Genomic DNA, 19,379 nt, shown 5'->3' with positions numbered 1-19,379 from the left:
CGATTTTTCTCTGCAAGATTTCTGTTTCCCCCTTTTGTTTAATACATCAGGTGTGTTGAAAGTTGACCGGCTCATCACGAGCTGGCGAGATGAAACAGTCGGACCGGCGAGACTTGGCTCTGCCCAAGCAGAAGTAAAACACTGACAACAATGAGAGCACAGATTGTCAGCCTTCGACGATATGCCACCATTGGCAGCCTTTCAGACCGAGTCCATTGTCCCGTGTAATGTGTTTGCCATTTTACAATGTTCAGACTCTTGATATCCCATGCTGGAACACAACGAGCGCAGGTCAACATTTGACGTTGCACCAGAAAGTGTCCACACCTGTGGGCTGCATACCAGTTTCTGTCTGTGTCCTCCCAGATGTGTGTGTCTGTGTGGGACGCGTGGCGTTGGTGTTATTTTGCTACCAACACATAACGCCCATGTCTCATATATGCCAGATTTAATGAGGGGGGGGATGGCAGACACTGTTTGTTATGCATTTCTATGAGGGAGGACATGTTTTGACATCTGCAGCCGCTCATCTCATCCCAGACGTGTGCTGAGCACATAAACGGCGTGCGTCTCTGGTCCCAGCTGAGCGTTTTATTCAGTGTTGCTGGATTTTTATGCTCGAAGCGGCCAAGTATTTTATTTTTTTTTCCATCTCATATTTTAACCTCGAAGCTGCTCAAATGTGTCAGCGGGAAGTGACTCGCTCGGAAGTTGGAGTGAGCGAGTGTGGTTGTGTAGGTAAGGTGAGTTTAGTTGAAGTGGCTGACAAGAGGTTTTAGATGAACCTACACACGGCCCTCATGTTTAGCAGCGGAGCCAGGTCCCACATTTCAGCAGTAGTAATGTCAGCTGTTCGCCATGGTCTATTTTTAATCGTCAAATTGTCTTTTAAAGCTTTATTTTAAGCTCTGCTCCTCCTCTGCATGTCCGGAAAGGCTTTTTTTTGGCTGCAGAAGATTGGCCAGACCATTGCAGCCTTTGGTGGGTGCCAGCGTCTGGGCCGCTTGTGTCAGTGTGGGTCAGTCGCTGCAGGCTGTTTGTGGAATGTGTGGGGAGAAGGTGTGGGGGTGGGAGTCAGGAGGGCAGCAGACAGTTGTCATGGGTTCAGGCACTCTCCTGTAATCTCTCCCCTGCTCTTCACTTCTCTGCTACCTTTTGACACCCTCCCAGTTGAAATCCCACTCAAAGCTGCCTCCTACACTCTCTTCTATCCTCCTTTTCACTTTTGTCCTCGCTCCCATCACGCACTTACTGGCTTTTGTTCACTTTAACTCATGTTTTCATTTCTTTGCACCACTTTTCTTCTCTCTCAGCTAATTTCACGACATTTCCACTCCTTTTTTCAGTTTATCTCCAGTTTCTTCTTCTGGTCAGACTTTTCTCACCATGGTGCCGTCCACCCTCTGCAGTGTTCTCCCCCCAGTCGCCTCGGTCTTACAAAATATTTCCCAGTCAGACATTTATCCCCTTAGGCACTTGGGCAGGCAGACTCCAGTCCTTCTCTCCTCCTGGCTCAGACATTGCATGGCAACAGGCCACTGGTAGAAACACTCCCCACATTGTGTTTCCACCCCAGCAGTCACACCATCTGTAGCGGATTGATGAGTTACCATGGAGTGGATGAACAGGCAGCAACAACTGCTGCATACTTTATCTATCACATGCAAAATCATAAAGCCATCAGACGCATAGTTTCCATGTTATCATGACCGTGAAGCGTTTGACAGAATTAGTGGTGTGGAGGAAGATATTTCCATCTCTGCTTCTTTAAACTACATACAGTATATGCAGTTACTAATTTCATTCTCATTGCATTTATAACTACACAAGTTTTTTTTTACATTTTGCCAAGTTGTTTATATTTAATTTAGTGGGTTTGTTCCCCCCAGAGATTATTGGCGTTTGCTCATTAGTCTCATAGATCTCTTCGTGAGGCATTCAGGGTCTGTAGCTTTAAAAGGGTGGAAAAGAATAGAGAGGTGAGTTCCTCATGGAGACAAATTTACTAACTGGGCATGATGTCACGGTAAAGCGCATTAAATAAACTTTCACTTTTGCGGATCCTTACTGATGTGAAAACATCTTGGATGAGAATTGTCCTGCAGCGTGGAAAACATCTGTGTACGCACTAATGCACAAGAGACTCTAATCCATTTATTCGATTTATTGAGACAGTTCTTACCTGCAACACATATTACCGAGGAAACTGCAATTTCTGTTCTGCAGTGCTCGTCATCCAGAAATGATTTGGTTAGTTCAGAATTGCAGATTGTGCTAACAGAGGTAATCCATCTCTTCCTCTTTCCCCATTTACATCCCACCCGCAGGACTCCGATGGCCCGTCCAGACAAGACAGCGTCCAGCCTCCTGTGTTCCCGGCCCTGCGCAAGTCCAGAGTGGTGTCGTCCACCTCCGAAGAGGAGGAGGCTCTCACAGAGAAGTTCCTCAAGATAAACTGCAAATACATCACCGATGGCAAGGTAAGATGATGTCATTGCCATCGCAGATGAGCACGAGCTCACAGGGACAATGTTGCATCTTTCTGGTCATTAACGGTATTATTTCCTTTGTTTGACAGCTGTTTATTCCCTGTTTGTGGTGTTTAAGTCTGTGGTTACTGTTTAGTAGGATACACACATAACCTGCATGTCTTAGGGAAGGACAGCTCTCTCTCTCTCTCTCTCACACACACACACACACACACACACACACACACACACACACACACACACTCACAAATTCATTGTATTGAACTACTGCTGAGTCACTCCTAGGAACCAAATGAAAGCACTGAAGTGGTCAGCACTGACAGTCAATAACTTGTGTACTTGATTTAGGAAATTTGTGCTCTCAAATGGATTTCACCGGCAGCTGATCACGCACCACATGTGCATTTCATAACTTGGTTGCCTATAAACATGCAAAAATTCTGTAAAAATTCAGTTGGATCTCGTCTTCACCCGTCCCTCTGGTTTTTTTTCACCGTGTCGTGGTTCTTTCAGGGTGCAGTTAGTGGGGTGTTGCTGGTCACACCCAACAACATCATGTTTGACCCTCACCGGATGGACCCCATGGTTCAGGCCCACGGGTGCGAGGAGTACGGCATCATGTGTCCTCTGGAGGAGGTGCAGTCTGCCGCCATCTACAAAGAGATCACTGACCCCAAGATCAGAGAGACTGTGCCAGAGTAAGAAAAATAAAGTCACTTTGAGATTCTTTACTGTATATTTATTGGAGCTGAAGGATCACAAGCCCACAGCACATCTAAACATTGTGTCATTACACAGTGGATACTATAACACTGATGTTTCTCCCTCTGTCACCCTGGCAGAGATGCAGCAGTCTTGCTGTAATTAATGTTACTTGCTGCTGCACCCATGTCAGATCTCATCAGCAGCCAGCTCGTAGATTCTTTGCCTCTCGCGTTCCAAAATAGAAAAAGACAGCAATTACACCAGGGTTAATGAAGTATGCATTTGTCCTCCTACATTCTCATTGCTCAACTGTTTACACCGTCGGAAGCTGCCACTTATTTTGTCTACAGTTTTGTCTGAGTTAAGGTTCTTTTTCCCTTGCATTGTTTTCAGCTTGGTTAAAACCAGATCACATTGGTGTTCAATACGGAATTCCCAGACATTAGAGTTTCACGTCTGTAACAGGCTCTTGCATTAAAGATAAAAACCCCTTCAAAAGTTAATTTATAAGTGATACATTGTGACAACATTGCTTTTTCATAATCTCTCTTTAATGTTTTCAGTGATCTCGAGCCTCTGCCTCCTGAGCGACATCCCTCTCAGCAGAAAGACCCGGAGCATCGCCTGAGGGACTCCGGGGCCAACGACAGCGGCAGCACGGCTCCGCGTAGTACTGAAGGCTCCGTCTCTGAAGACGTCTTCACCGAGTCTGAGCTGTCCCCCATCCGGGAGGAGGAGCAGGCGTCTAATGAGGACCTCCGCCTGGACAAGTCCTCTGGCACATCCACGGAGTCCGTGCTAACCATCACACAGGTGGAGTCTGCCGCAAAGGCCCCAGATGGTGCCGGTAGCTCCGCCAGCCAAGCGGAGGAACCTGCGCTAACAATACCAGAGGACAATCCACCAGACACTGCCACAAAAAATAAAAGCCAATCCCCCTTGGGATCAAAGCAGCACAGTGAAGAGAGGCCGCCAAGCACACCAACGACCACCAGCAGCACTAGCCAGGGCCAGGATCCCAGCGGCAGCACCTCACGTCCAGGGTCCCAAAGCTTGGCCACCCCTGATGCCACGGCTACCACCTTAGTCTCAGTCAGTCCAAAAGAGGAAGCCAACGACAGGTCGGATGTCCCCAAAACAGACAATATGCAACAAGACAAAGAGGAAAAGGAGAACATGGAGGAGACACCAAAGCAGAACTCTGCAGAGGGTAAACATGTGCAATTATAGATTGGAAAGTGCAGTGTTTTTAATTGGAAATGTTGGTCTTGAGCTGTAACCTGACATCCACATTCTTCCGTCTTTTACCAAAGGGAGGCTCTTTTCTCTTTGAGTGCTTCAGATTCTTTCATGTTAGTTTCTTATAACCATTCTATGTCCATTCTGCCCTGGCGCAGGTAATTTGAATACATACTGTAGATGAGGGAATGCGGCAGCTCCTGCTTTGTTATCTTCTCAGCAGACCTGGTTCGGCTTCCTGGGACTTTTATATCGCCCTTTGATCTCTGGCTCAGGTGGTCTGGCCCGCTCCTCTGGGTGATAAGCTAAGCCTATCAAAGACCCGGATGCCACAAGCACACCGGACACCCAAAGGAGAACCACAATGACGATAAAACCCGACATCAAAACGCCTTTGTTGGTGGCTTTCAGAGAGGCGTTAGTTATGTCTGATGCCACCCAGAATTCAGTCGGGAGTTTTGCTTCATCTGGATTTAAAAGCTAAATTCCACATGGCCTCGAATAAATTTCTTTTGTGGCTGAGATGGCAGATAGATCACCCCGACAGCCAAATGTTTCAATTCGTACATGCACTTGGAATACTTAACTAAACTACTAAACTACTAAACTACTTCACGCAAACTGTGTCGAATTGTGAGCAATAAAAGTTAATAAATTAACCTCTAAGAGTATCAGCAGGTAGCTGTAAAACAACTGATTGTCTTATCACTTCTCATAATTTTTTTCTTATCAGTTACCATTGATAACAAGCATTGTAATCTGAGTCTGGACTAGTGCCTAAGAAAACGTCTGAGGGCAAAACGGCATAACTGCGACAGCATCCATCCATCCCTCTGCCCATTATCTAGCCGCCACTCTTGTGGCCTTATCTAAGCCTTAGCCTGTCACAGTCGCACACGTGTGTCCATTTGCGCACTCTAGTTGGACACGATGGTTGTAATTCCAAGATTTATATTTTAAAAGGCTTTAGAAAGAGCGCTCACATTTTTCTTCCGAGCAATTATTGTCACAGAGGGAGGAGACCACTCTGATTCACGGGGGTCTCAGCAGGGCCGCCCATTATTCTGCGCACATTAGCAGGGCCCACACGAGTCACGGCAGCAGCTTCAAAACGGAGCTGCACAAACACAGAATCGGTGCATCATTAATATTAAAACCGTCACACTGGGGCAGATTTTCGAGGAAAATGTCTACGCTTTCTTCAGTTCGGCGTCTCTGTTAAGTTTCCCACTCTGTAGCTGATAATGTGTCAGCCTAGTGTCACATTCACATGTTGTCACTGAATATGCACCACGGGAAGAGGAGTCAGAGTCACTATTGGATCTTCACAGATTCGTCTCATGACGAACAGAAATGCTCATTGTCAGTTTACAAAAGCAAGTAGAGGCAAACGAGGCCAAACGGAGGGAACTGGATCTGGAGTTTGTCAGCAGAGGTTGAGGATGTCATGAAACTGTCTGTCACAGACCGGCTCAAATCTGGACCAAAGGAAGACTGGGAAGAGTAAATACAGACTTAACCAAAATGTTTTATTACAAGAAAACATATGATGATGAATAGCTGAGGACAGCTGGAGAGAAGGAGACTCGCCAGCTTTTAACCAAGCGGGGGAGCTGGTCATGTGCACCCAAAGGCACTAAAACTTTGTCCACCGGGACCTAAAAGAAAAACAGACTCCACAGACAAGGCCCTTACGGCACTTGAGAGTTACCCCCCCCCCCCCCCCCCCCCCCCCCCCCTCTTAAGACTTAAGCTCTATTTCCACCCAAATCAATACACTAATCACAGGGTACAAATATCTGGCAGGTGGGCTAATAGTGTTTCTTTCAGGTAGGCTTGATATTCAATTTACAAAATACCACAGTGAAGAGAAAAACGACATATATTCTAGAGGAGTATCAGAGGTACAAAACTGCACTAAGTGGTTTGTTACCAAACTAAAAAGCAAATTTTAAATTGGACTGAATTGCTTGTTGCTGTCATTGGGGTGATTGTTAGCCACCTCCTTTACCAGTTGGCATTATAACTGCCCCAGCAACCAAGTGCCCTTGGGAAACGTTTTAATAGACAGGAGGAACTAGAATATAAGGGCAAAATAACAGATGTTAACATCCACAGAAGTTAAAAACCTCTCCAATATCCAACCAAACAAAGAAACCATATAATCATTAGTTACAAGAACTGGATATTATTGTTGGTTGAATTTCATTTTATTTTTTTGGATGGGTTCAGGGGAGTTTGTTAAATTCAATAAATTCTGACTTGCTCTTCCAGGTACCGGCTGTGCAGAGAAGAAGCAGCCTCGCTCTCACAAGTTTCTATGTCTGCGGGTGGGGAAGCCCATGAAGAAGACCTTTGTCTCCAACGCCAGTGCCTCCATGCAGCAGTACGCCCAGCAGGGCAAGAAGCACGAGTACTGGTTCGCTGTGCCGCAGGAGAGGTCAGTGCCGCCTCGGCCCGAATACAGATCACACGCGGCAAACATGAAGAGTTCCGCCCCTGTTCAATAGGGTTGTTTGTGTACTGCAGACTTTCCTCTTTAAGAACGACAGCTGCAGCAGCTCTATCCTTTACCCTTCGAAACCGATGAAATGTGGGTTCTGTATCAGGTCTCTCTCCCTCTAGAGCTTCCTTTTTTGACTCCATCTCTGACAGCCAGATGATTTCCTGTTTGCATGTGGCTCTTACACGGGACATTTATAGCAGCACTAAGTTATTAAAACAGCATTTTTTTTCACCCTTCGAATGGGATGTAGAAGTTGAGGTCTGAACTTTGTAACATGTTGGGCACATTTCAAAAATGAAGCGACCAGCACTTCCACCTCTATTAGCGTCATATTTAAACAGGCAATTAATCTCAAGTGCTCAAATAACTGCTTTTATCAACCCACCTTTGATGCAAATTTTGATTAAATGAGTCCATCTGTAGCAATAAGATCCTATATTTCTATCATATTGTGATACTTTTTCAGTACCACCTTCATCTGGAAACATCCTAGCCTGTTTCCTGTACATATTTTGATTATGCTACAACCTCAGGCTGATAATTACATTTAATTTAGACAAACATCCATCTCCTTTTAAGTTAGTCACAGCAGTTATGCTTCTTAGCCATTAAATAAATTGCACGCCTGATTGGAGTAATGACACCGAAATGTTCTCAGCCCTGGAAGCGCGTCACCGCGTGTGGGAGGAGTCATCATATGGAACTGATGACAACGCGGCTGGGTTTCTTTAGACGTCACTAAAGCCCCTGTATACCATGACCTAGATGGGAAGTGACCTGCAAGATGTGTCTTTGAGTGCAATGTTAGCAGAAAGAAGAAGGAGAGGCCAGTGAATGAGCAGCAAACAAAAGTGGTTTTGAATACAGCTGAACTTATTGAATCTATCTAGTTTACTGATGAGCTCGGTCCTGCTGACATATCTGTCCATGTCTGTCATGTTGCCCCAGCCGTACCGTGGCTGTTCAAAGAATGAGAGAAAATGTAAACAGTTACCACCAATCTTGGTACGTTGAAGACATTAAATGCATCTCCTGCTGTATTGCCCTACCCTCCAGGTCAGACCACCTTTACGTCTTCTTCATGCAGTGGAGCCCTGACATGTACGGTGAGGGCGTCAGAGGGATGGAACAGGAACCTGGCTTTATGGTTGTCAAGAAGAATGAGGTGTCCGAGTCAGCCGAGGACGAGCCCATTACTGATCTCAATGTTAAGGAATGGGAGGTAGGGTCATGTGTCTCCTCATCCTGCTACTGCAGCGCTCTGTTGTCCCACCTTTCATGGATTAAGTATAGTCCTCACTATGTTTTAATCCATTACCGTATAAGCAATATGTTACGTTTTAAGTCTGTTCTTATTTGTGAAAATATGTATTGTGTTGATTTGCTTTCTTTATGCAAATACTGCAGTCCATCACAGTTGTGTAGTTGTCAAATCATGTTTTGTATTCTGCGTGTATTTGTGTACTTCCATGTACTGCTGCATATACTGTATCTCCTTATGCTGATACATTTCCGAGCTCAGTTTATATCACACGTAACTTCATTTGAACTGTGTGCACACTTGATTTGCTTAGAAATGCACTTCCCTGCACTCCGGCCAAAGTGTTTTGCATGTTTGTGTAGTTGTTCTCCCTTCTCAGTTGGCACATTGTGGTTTCATCCAGTGTTGTGTGGCTGTCAGTTGTGTTGGTCAGCATTTAGCAAGTGACAGTATTTTGCTGAATGAAGACACACCAACAAGACCGTGAATGGCTCGCTCTGGTCGGCTAAACCTTTTTCTTTTTCTTATTACGCCCACATTTGTGTTGCACTGAAGTGGGTTGAATCATTTTTATCTTGTGTTGTTATTGTTGAATGTGGAAGTCAGTTGGAAAGTATAGGTAATGGGGGTGACCTTTTGCATTTGCATAAAGTCCTTGGGTGGATTTGCACTTTTGTGGATAAGAAAAAAAGGCTGTATTCATTTTATAAAGAAACAAAGGCCAAATGGAGCTGTATTCAAATTTGAATGGAAATGAGTGATGGAGGAAACAAAGTGGACTGATTTGTTTGTCCTTGTACTGAGGGAGGAAGCAAACTAAACTGGCAGGTTTAGCCGCATAAAATGAAAGAACACATGCTTCTTTGACCCCTTTTTTTAGTTATTAAACGTTTAAAAAGTTATTAAATTAATTGACGCATCTAACGCTATTAAGTGGTACATCTATTAATTGTGCCACTATGCCTTTAAACTTTTGGAATTGGTGAGTAATTTTTTTAACCAATAGAAAGACGTTTTCCTCCTGCCCTCGATTCTTATTGGCCAGCGCATGTGTCAATCAAAGCGCTCCGGCGGAGGGACCCCGGTGCAAAGACGTTACTATTTTAGTCAAACTGGCTGCCACGCTTTACTTTACTCCGCCGGCTCGTCTCTGGGGACCTCAACGGATCTGGAATGTGACTTTCTATCCTCAACCTCGCCCAGAAAGCAAGACATGTTTTCTAGGAGGATGAAAGACCAAGAGAAACGGGCGACCCCGAAGTACACCTGCGTATGTTTCGTATTCATTCTTGACATCTATATGCTGGGTTCTATATTCTTGTGTTGTTTGCTAGCTCGACTGCCACGCTAACTAGCGTGCTAACCGATTAGCCGGTTCGGTTCGGTCCGGTTCGGAGACTGCTGCGAAACCAAGCGGCCACTTTCTGTCGGCCGGTCGGTTCCGTGTGGCGGGCAGACAGGGCGACACTCATCGGCGGCCAGAGAAGATGATGTCGGACTGTTAAAGTTGTGCGTCTCCACAACACACGCTGACTTCTTTGCAAACTTCTTTGATGTTTGGCTTTTATAGCTTCCTTTATCGAAACTTTAATGACCGCAGATGAAAGGATTATTTTCACGTTTCAAAGAGTTTAGGGTCGCGTAGATTCTCAGGGCGAACTTCTACAAACTGGACGCAGACACATGGATATGTTATGAGGGCCTTAGTTTATCCCCGGTTCCATTTTGGGAAGCCTAAAAAGTGTTTTGCAATAATAGTTTGGAGAGCATGAATGTGTCAGATGTGAACCAAGGTGTAAAGATGGTGTTTTGGTGACGTGTGAGGCTGTATTTATCTCTGCTGAGGTCAGTGGACTGTTTAAACCTCCAACGCGTTTTCAGTGTCCGGTGGGGGGCAAGTGTGCTGGAATGTGGCCATTGTTTTTGGGCTGTCTGGGCTGTGTTGCTCCCGTTGTTGTTGCTGGGAAAAAAACCAGGGCGGCTCATGGACGCGACAGGTGTCGGTGGCACCGTTCAAAGTTAGAATCTTGTGGACTTTTTAACAGGAAAACTCGGCTTTGTGCATTGAAGTGTGTTGGGATGGTTGTGGTTCGGGCTGGGTTTTTATTCTTTTGCTTTTGCTTACACAAACATGCAAAATGACTTCTATGAAATGCCCAATTCCCCTTTTGCAGACAGTAAAATCTGGTCTTTTTAAAAGCCCCCCCATTGGCGAATTCAGACACACGAGTGCTGCACAGTTCGCTGAAAATGCACATTTCGGTGCACGTCGTAGCTTGAGAATGTCAGCTTTTATTTTCCCGTGGCCAGTGATGGATCGGGTCAAGTTTGATGTTCCACCTGTCCCTGTCTTTGTACTACCAGGTAGTGTCTCTGACGGAGTACCACCGTCGGATCGATGCGCTTAACAGTGAAGATCTGCGCTCGCTCTGCAAACGACTCCAGGTGCCCTAACCTGCCCCATCTGCCCCCTCTCTGCTCCAACTAATCCAGCCGTCTGCACCAACATGACTTGCCATTCGCTCCAGGCTTCTCAGCTGCTGATGTAGCTTCTTAACCTCAAGACCTTGTTATTTTATTACTACTTTTTTGCTAGAGTAGGTTTAACTAGAGCTTCCCTTGAACTATTTTTAGTCTAGAAAATGAGTTTGGTTCACGTGACAACCTTATCTCTATGTGGCAGACCTTGCTTCTCGTCATAGTTTGTGTTTTTGCTCCTCAGCGTGTAGGTTCTAGGCCACATAGAGCTCCAGTTCTGTAGGAAACCTCCAAATATGTGAATGGTTTGGGTACTCAGATGGGACGGCTATAAACGTCGCGGTGCGTGTGAGGGACAGGGGGCCGGTGCTGTTGTCAGATGAAGAAATGTAGACATCCCTGACGGGGTGGATAATGCTTACTAAACACAATGCAGCTAGGCCTTATTTGAATGAGAAGTGAAACACGAGAGTATTCAAAGCACCAGCGGTGAAGGGCCTCACAATCGGTCTGTTATCCAGACAGACATATAACCCAGACACTTAATTGCTCTGAACCCAAAGTTTTAAAGTTCCCTTTATATTCAAATTTTTAGCCAATCATCTGTGCAAAGATTCAGCAGGTAGTGCTGCATTTAAATTCTGTTTGTGCCAATATTGTCCTGCACAACACACCTCACCAGATAAACCAGTACGTGGATTAGGGAAAGCAACTAAATAAAAGTACCGCTACTCATTGGGCACACTGTAGTGCCCAATATTTGACTTGTAATTATATGTTTGTGTTATTTTTTTTATTTTTTATTTTTTTTAGATTACCACCAAAGAAGAGGTTAATTCTCAGCATGGCCCATCAATCAAGGCAGAGTTGGAGCCAGAAACATTCAAACCCAACCTCAAAGAATCCAGTGATCTTCTGGAGGCCGACCAGATAGAGAAGGTGTGTTCTAATTCCAACCGACGTATGCAGCCGTCCAAGCAGGCCAATCTGGATTCTTCCTATAGTTCCAGTGTAACAAAGGCTGTAAATGCCACGCAATCATGGTTTTCAGTGAGTCCCAGTGGACACATCGACCAGTATGTTGCCAATAAGCAGCTTCCTTTAATCACACCGAGGACTAAGCTGGGAGACGAGGCCCAGCAGAGCAGAGGTGAGCCGAGTCGGGCTTCATCTGCTGGCGACTGGTCTCTCAGCCTGCTTCAGCTGCACCACCGGAGGACATGCTGAACCGACAAGAAAAGAGCGGAGGAATAATTGGAGAGGGCAGAGTGCGGCTGTTTAATAGCCACTGCTGAATAGGGATACGCTGCAGCCTGGTGGAGAATACGTTTTCTTATTTTAGTGGCTTTTATCTGTCCTTTAACATGAAGCTGTCGCTGCGCGGCTTCCTCAGTTTTATCTCCCCGTGCACCACGGCGCCCGTTAATCCTTAGGCGTGTCACCAGCAGCGCAGCGAGCTCCCTAGCAGAGCTGGACCTTTCTTACTCCTGAGACGGCTCTGAGTCTCGGGGCCCCCCCTACTCTTCTTTAAACACCAGATGATGTTAAAAGGTCACCGCAGATGTAATTGAGCATCGTTTGCTACAGCCTTGCAGTCTTTGATTGTCCCTCACCCCCCCGTCTCTCTGCACGCCTTCAGCTCGCCAAGAATCTCCCTCCGCGGACAATCGGCTACCCGTGGACGCTGGCTTTCAGCACCTCGAAGCACGGCATGAGCATTAAGACGCTGTACAGAGCGATGCAGAGCCAGGACACGCCGGTGCTCATGGTCATCAAGGACAGCGACGGCCAGGTTAGCAGGCTTCATCAGAACGGCAGCGTGGGGGCGGAGTCCGTCATAATGCAGGTCACGTTCTGCTTTGTCTCCAGGTGTTTGGTGCGTTGGCATCGGAGCCCTTTAAAGTCAGCGATGGGTTTTACGGCACAGGAGAGACCTTCCTATTCACCTTTAACCCAGAGTTTGAGGTAAATTCCCCCAATGTTTGATGTAAGAAGACACAACAGTTTATTAAAGTTTTTCCAAGTGTCGAGCGTTTCGTAACTTCTGCTCGACTCCCCTGGTACTGCTGCAGTCCATGCACCTGTCACCAGCTCAGCTCTCCAAATATTGACTATTGAATCATACATCTGTTAAAGGTGGTTGTCTTACCTACAGTGGTGCTTCAGGGCCACATTTATCATTCATTAACTCGTGAGTTCCACACGCAGGTACCTTTATTCTGAAGATAAAGGTCGGAATAAACCTGCAGGACCGGCTAGTGTCAACAGAGTGTGCAGCTTTTAACCCGGCCCTTTTGTGTCTGCAACAGGTGTACAGATGGACAGGCGACAACATGTTCTTCATCAAGGGAGACATGGACTCATTAGCATTCGGTGGAGGAAGGTGCGTTAGAAATGCTTCTGAATGCCTTTGACATGTGGCGCCTCAAGTCTGAAGGTAAATGTTTGTTTTGCTCCTCAGCGGCGAGTTCGGCCTGTGGCTGGACGGCGACCTCTACCACGGCAGGAGTCACTCCTGTAAGACATTCGGGAACCCCATGCTCTCAAAAAAGGAGGACTTCTACGTGCAGGACATCGAAATCTGGACTTTTGAGTAACAAACCGTGCACCGCCGGGGACTAAAACAAGTCCGACCAAGGGCAAATGGGAGGAGTCCTCGTCCTTTAGAACAGTGGCGTCGTCCCAAACCTGACTGCACATCACCAGGGCTCCCCAGGCCAGAAGCCAGCTATCGGATGCTTGTCGTGCATTACTACTGCAGTTATTACTGAGCTTTTTTTTTGTGAAAAACTACCTTTGTGTGTATCTTGTTACAGCCTTGAGCGGTGTCCTCGGTGGGAGTGTGTAAAGCAGTGCAAATAATAGTGAGCTGAGGTTGCAGCAGGGGGAGGAAGAGGGGGGAATCGATGGCCAGAAGGGCTACGACGTAGGAGAACTGCTGTTCCGGACCTGGAGGTGGCCCCTGGTGTACCCTCTCCAACACCCCACCCATTAGAACTGACTTTCCATGTAAGATGTTCCTCACCGTGCCGACGAAGAGCGACCCTGTTAAAGGGAAACAAACGAGACAGAAGCAGAACACATTCCATTATTCTCGCCGATGGTGGAGTGTCGGAGTTAAGTGGCGGTTGGTGGTGCGGCTCATCAGCAGCAGGATACGACATTAGGAGAGGAGAGGACGCTGGGAGGGCGGGGCTCGTCTTTTTTACCAGGTCGTCGTCTGAGGCTAAACTATAGCGTATCGTGTATCGTAGTCCTCCTGTTGTTCACTGTCATAGCACACCATCTGAAAGCACATAGCTATAATCAGACCACCCGTCATCGTAACGTTCTGTTCAGTGAGTGTACGTGTGAGTCCAGCTTCCCCCCCCCACCCCTCGTGGGACGCTGGCTGTACTGTTTGTAGGCAGTAACGTGTTGCAATAGATTTGTGGAATATGCAAATAACTGTCCTGTGACCTCAAACACCCGCAGGCCGCGGCGCTTTTGCTGCCGGCGCCTGTCACTCTTTCAAGAGGAAAAACTTGTAAAGCTTTTACGTCTTGATACACACACGCGCTTTTCTGGGTATCATTTGAAAAGCCTAAGACGTGGTTAACTGTTTTACATGCATATATGACAATTATATATTGGTATATATGATTATGTATTGATTTATATAATCATATATACATGTACTTTGCTGTTGAGTGTGACAGTGATATATTTGTGCTGAAATTTCAGCTGTTACAATATTATGTATATTACCCTGTAAATTAATGGTAAAATAGATTTGTTTATGACATATATATATAAAATCGCATACATAATGCTATATAAAAAAAAAATATATATATATATATATATATATATATATATATATATATAAATAAAAGTGTGGATTGGTGGGTTGCTTCTAGCACTTTAATCTGATGTAAAAGCGTCATGGCCAGGTTCTATTCTTAGCAGTAGCTGTACAGTACCTCTTTGTTTAGATCTTTACGATGTTACCTGTTAGTAGAGCTTGCTGCTACCAGTATCAATAAGGGTCTGCCCTGGTTCCCTCATCTAAAAGGGAGGTTTTCTGTGAAGCGAGAAGGGGACGGGGGGGGCACAAACACTGCAACAAGGCGCCGTCTCACCTCACATGGCTGTCGGGTGAGTTCCAGGTCGTACAGGTAGGTGTGCTGACAGGCAGGTGATGGCAGGCTGAGGAAAGCGCGTGTGTGTGTTTGTGTGTCCCCACCCCCACCCTCTGTCTCCTTCTGTTCTTTCACACCAGTATTTGTGTCCTTGTGCAGCGTCACAAAGAGTAACATGGATAATTCTTCCAATTATTTCACCAGAATACAATGTAACAGTGATGTATAAATTCCAATAAAGCTGAATAAATTGTTGTAACCTGGGATATAAATGAATTTGTGGTGTTTTCTGTTTTTTGACCTGTTTTGTCATCCAGCTGTCACCACATAAGATGGAAACGGCAACAGAAAAAGCAACCACACTAATCGAGACGCACCAATCTGCTGTCGAAGGGCGCCATCTACTGGTTGAATGTTGTCGCTCAAGGAGATTTCGATCAGGAATATAAATTGGCCAATTTACTCTCACAGCGGCCCATCGGGGCCCTCTTTATTATGTCATTTCAGGAGATATGGGTCTGTAAGTAAATATAATGTGCTGAAAAATGTTTTATTTAAGGCCAATCGAGCCCTAAAGAGTGATGGAGATACAAGAGTGAGGAACAAATCACCCGGGCATCATCTCAAACCTCCATACCGACATTGCTGCTCCATTAACAAATCATGTCCTCATGCTCTGGGATAATTGTCACAAGCTATGAGAAATAAAATGCACAAAACATCCTTTACATATAAAGACAGGACAAACTGTATCCATGACCCTTTATCTCCGAGGTCACCATGCTATTGTCGGCAGGAATAACCACGAAATGACTTAAATGTAAATTAAGGTGCAAATGAACGCTGCAGAAGAAGTTTTTCCCCCAAAAACATTGATATAAAAACAAGGCACGAACATGGAAGAAAACGGTCAGAAGCTCTAGGATGTAGGTGTGCCTTCCGGTGTCCGGGTCAGGTGGTCCTCAGTACACCAGGTACTTAAGTTCCGAGTAGATGAGCGGAAACATGACTGTGCAGGCCCGGTACAAAATGGCCCCGCTCTTGAAAAGAGCTCGAGGTTTGGTCCTCCAAGACTCGGACTTGAAGCTGAAGTAGATGGCGTAGAGTGCCACCGCAAAGAAGTGTCCGATGAGGGTCAGAGGTTTGGGGTCCAGCCTGAGAGAAGTGCAGATGTTGTCAGCACCACATTCCTGCTAAGCTAAGCTAAGCTAGCCAGCGTTAGTTTGGTGGATCAGCACTCACACTGAGAGGAGTTTAATGGGCCCAGAGACACACTCGCCACCGAGCTTGAAGTACTGGAAGCAGGCTTTCCTCAGCTCATGAAGAGAACCTGTTAACAGAATCAAATGGACAGTAGCTGCAGGACGTGACGCCTGTGTTTATTTTGGTGCAGGATGAGTCTGAATTCTGGTCCTCGGGACTTACTGTCGGTGGCTGCAAACAGCTCGTACAGGGCCTGAGCCAACACATTCACCACAAAAGAATGTGATGACTTGCGTTCCCAGTGGAATTTTTTCTTTGCCTATTGAGCAGAAAGCGGGGGAAAAAGTGGTGTTAAATCACAGATTCGTCTGCGTTCCCTCCCGCAGCAGAGGGGATAATTGGAAGGGAAAAGCGCCACGCGATTAAAGCTCCAAAAATAGCTTCTATACTCGACGCAATGTCCAAATGGTGCTTCCGGGGATGACGCATCTTAATCTCTGTCTGTACCCTCACCTGCAGCAGGGCGCTGTCGTCGTAGAGATCTGGGAGGTTCTTGAGCAGATCCCTCCAGATACAGACGTCATTGAGGGCCACGCTCATCCCTCCACCGGTCAGAGGATGCCTCATGTTGTAGGCGTCGCCCAGGAGGAGCACACCTGCAAAGGTGAGGAGCGTTGAAGGTCACGCCTCCAAATGCCCTTACTTCTGCTTAGCTTAGCTTAGCACAGAGGCCAAGAAAAGACCCTGTTTATACGCCAACGTTCCTCCTGACTGGTCTAATGTGCACTAACGGCACAGAACACACTGGTACCTGACTTGTTGACCGGTGATGGTGGAAGGAAGCTGGCCGGCATGGACCTGAGCCGATCATTCTGCAGCGCCACCATGAAAGGCTCCTTTAAATGCTCTGCAGGGGGGAGAGGGAGAGCGACATCAGACGGGCCGTCGCCTGCTGGGTTCACCCGCGATAAATTCCTTTTCTTCCTCTGAAAATACATTTATCAGCGGCAACCATGACAGAGGGCGAGCGGCGGCGCCGCGACTTTGATCTTTCAGCTCAGAAGCGGGGCGCACCGTGAATGTCACATCCATCAGCCGCGGCCTCCTGCGCCGTACGGGATGGATGCACGCTGACCCGGGATCAGCATGATAATACAGTTTACCTGGCAGCTGCGGGTAAATCTTCTCCGCCATGTACTCTGAGAGGTTGTGGGGCATCTCTCCACGGATGTCAACCAGCACCCTGGTCTGCGAGGAGGAGATCTGGTAGATCAGGACCGGGCTCGGGTCGGCCAGCACCAGCTCGGCATGGTTGGCTTTAAACTGGGGACAGTCCTGGGCGGAACATGCAGGCCCGCCTCAGACACACGCAGCGTTGCTAAGTTACCGTAAAGAGGAGACTGAATCTACCTTCATCAAGCATCCAACAAAGTGAGAGGAAGTTCTGGCTTTTCCGGGAACCAGATTCTTCCTGAATTTGGAGAAACAGCCGTCGGCCACGACCGTCAGCGCTGCGCGGATTTCCTACAGCACACACGTTCACACCTGTCATGGCGGGTTTGTGGACCAGCGGCTCTTAGGTGGAGTTTAGTCTTCTCACCTTCACGTCTCCGGACTCTTTATCCCTGTACTGGAGCCCAGTAACGCAGGCGTCCTCCTCCAGCAAACTGGTTACAGTGCCTTCTAAGATTGTAACACTGGGGGGGGGGGCAATGACACCATTAGAGACATTAAAAGACTGTTCCATATAGATTTGAACTTATCTCTTTTTCAGAACGACTGCAACAGACTGCTGGAACAATTGTTTTAAAGAAGTGGATGTTGGTGGACTCTGCTCACTTTGGCTCGGCCAGCGCCGCTCTCCTCAGGCCCATTATGAACCGACCGTGATGGAAAGCGCGTCCACACTGGATGCTCTGGCCCACTTCGGGGTAAGGGATCTCCACCTCGGCGCCGCTCTCTCTGTCATGGATGACATAACCGTTGACCACATGGGCGTCCAGCCCCTCCACCGAGCCTGGGGGCGAACGCACACGCAACAGGTTGTGGGTTGATGACGAGCAATCTGGCCGGTCAGACGGCGGTCCCGAGCGGCGAGCTGGAACCAGGAAACATGAAACGACCCCCCCCCCCGCCACTGACCTTTCAGACCCAGCTTCCCGAGGGCTCTGTAACCTCCAGGCTGCAGCAGCTCCCCCACGATCCTGTCGGGTTCCTTCATGTCCCGCTCCACCAATGTCACCCTCCGCCCATCCCGGGCGAGGACGGCCGCCATGGCGGAGCCCAAGACCCCTGCCCCAACGATCACCACATCTGGCTCAGGAGCCTCAGCGGGGCAGCCGGCCGAGGCTCTCTGTGGAGAAGAAGACTTGAGGTCCGTCTCCTGCCTCCTTCTCTGGCTCTGAAAACAACAAAGACCAAAGTCGAGAAAGGAGCAGGTTTCTGCCCCCAGGTGCCACAATGCTCAGGGGAAAAGTTGCCCCTCGCAAATACCCCCGTCCACCAATGCACACGCAGCAAGTCCGCAAGGCAGATATTTCAAATATTCATTAAACAGTCATGTCCTTCTGATTTGTATGAACTTGGACTAAAAAAATAAAGGACGAACAAATAATCCAATACATGCGGTAATTTTGGCTGAGCTCTGTCAAAAAAAAAAAAAAAAAAAAAAAAAAAAAAAAAAAAAGAAAAAAAAAAAGATAAATAAATTGTCTCTTACCTGTTTACATTTGTTCTCTTTGCCTCGCACTGACATTCGGGGGACGACGTGTTTGAAAAGAGGCAACGAAGCCAGAAGACTCAGAGGAACCTGAAGCACCTGAAGGAGCCTGAACTCATGGAAGTACCTGACGTATGAGAGCAGGAGCCCCGCCGCGAGGCACAAAACGGCGGCCAACACCAGCTCCCGCGGGGCCGAGGTCAAAAACGTGTCGAACTTTTTATAAAGATACGTGAAGCTCACAATTCCCAGAAAAGTCCACATTTCTATGGATTAAAGTAAAAAAATATATATTTAAAAATAAGATAAAAACATACAACAGTGACAGAACAAAGATAAAGTCGTTAATCGCGATCAGTTAATTGGCTTTGATATGATGGTTCCTGAAAATATTTCCCATTTAAATCGTGTTGATAACAGCCAGTCGGACAGATGCTGCTGAATATTTTATGATAATGATCAATAATGAGCGGACTCGGGGGTTGAAGTCCCGCCTCCTCTGAACCTCGACGGTCCAATCAGAGCGGCGCGTTGGTGAGCAGAGCTCACGCTATCCTCCCATTGGTCAGGCAGGTCGGCACCGGGGCTCGCTCCGCCTGCTGATTGGTCAACGGCCTGGCAGGACGGTAGTATGATGTGATGTCAGTGGCAAGGTGCG

At 47.0% G+C, this 19,379-nt stretch overlaps 2 protein-coding genes across 5 annotated transcripts in view; one reads left to right on the top strand and one right to left on the bottom strand.

Annotated features, from left to right (window-relative positions):
• The window catches only part of oxr1a (oxidation resistance 1a), an 88,741-nt gene extending 74,396 nt beyond the window's left edge, over positions 1-14,345 (top strand). For 3 of the 4 annotated variants that reach the window (XM_011605258.2, XM_029838265.1, XM_011605259.2), the window contains 11 exons: positions 2,328-2,480; positions 3,003-3,187; positions 3,758-4,404; positions 6,708-6,873; positions 7,996-8,161; positions 10,565-10,645; positions 11,492-11,617; positions 12,318-12,470; positions 12,548-12,643; positions 12,988-13,061; positions 13,140-14,345. In XM_011605258.2, the coding sequence (XP_011603560.2) occupies positions 2,328-2,480; positions 3,003-3,187; positions 3,758-4,404; positions 6,708-6,873; positions 7,996-8,161; positions 10,565-10,645; positions 11,492-11,617; positions 12,318-12,470; positions 12,548-12,643; positions 12,988-13,061; positions 13,140-13,275 (1,983 nt within the window). In that variant the 3' untranslated portion in view covers positions 13,276-14,345. The remainder of the gene's footprint in view (positions 1-2,327; positions 2,481-3,002; positions 3,188-3,757; positions 4,405-6,707; positions 6,874-7,995; positions 8,162-10,564; positions 10,646-11,491; positions 11,618-12,317; positions 12,471-12,547; positions 12,644-12,987; positions 13,062-13,139) is intronic. The other variant, XM_011605260.2, reaches the window with a different exon arrangement.
• Positions 14,346-15,257: 912 nt separating this feature from the next.
• sqlea (squalene epoxidase a) lies at positions 15,258-19,171 on the bottom strand. The gene is made up of 11 exons (XM_029838266.1): positions 18,722-19,171; positions 18,145-18,403; positions 17,842-18,019; positions 17,603-17,699; positions 17,413-17,526; positions 17,166-17,337; positions 16,814-16,909; positions 16,516-16,658; positions 16,225-16,321; positions 16,042-16,129; positions 15,258-15,954 (listed from the first exon to the last, which is right to left on the bottom strand). The coding sequence occupies exons 1-11, from the start codon at positions 18,983-18,985 to the stop codon at positions 15,762-15,764; spliced, it is 1,701 nt and encodes a 566-aa protein (XP_029694126.1). The 5' UTR covers positions 18,986-19,171; the 3' UTR covers positions 15,258-15,761.
• Between the last annotated feature and the right edge of the window lie 208 nt (positions 19,172-19,379).

The sequence above is a fragment of the Takifugu rubripes genome, chromosome 7 (assembly GCF_901000725.2).
Source record: "Takifugu rubripes chromosome 7, fTakRub1.2, whole genome shotgun sequence".
Taxonomy (NCBI): Eukaryota; Metazoa; Chordata; class Actinopteri; order Tetraodontiformes; family Tetraodontidae; genus Takifugu; species Takifugu rubripes.
Note: the sequence above shows the minus strand (reverse complement) of the source record. Positions and strands in the feature narration are given on the sequence as shown.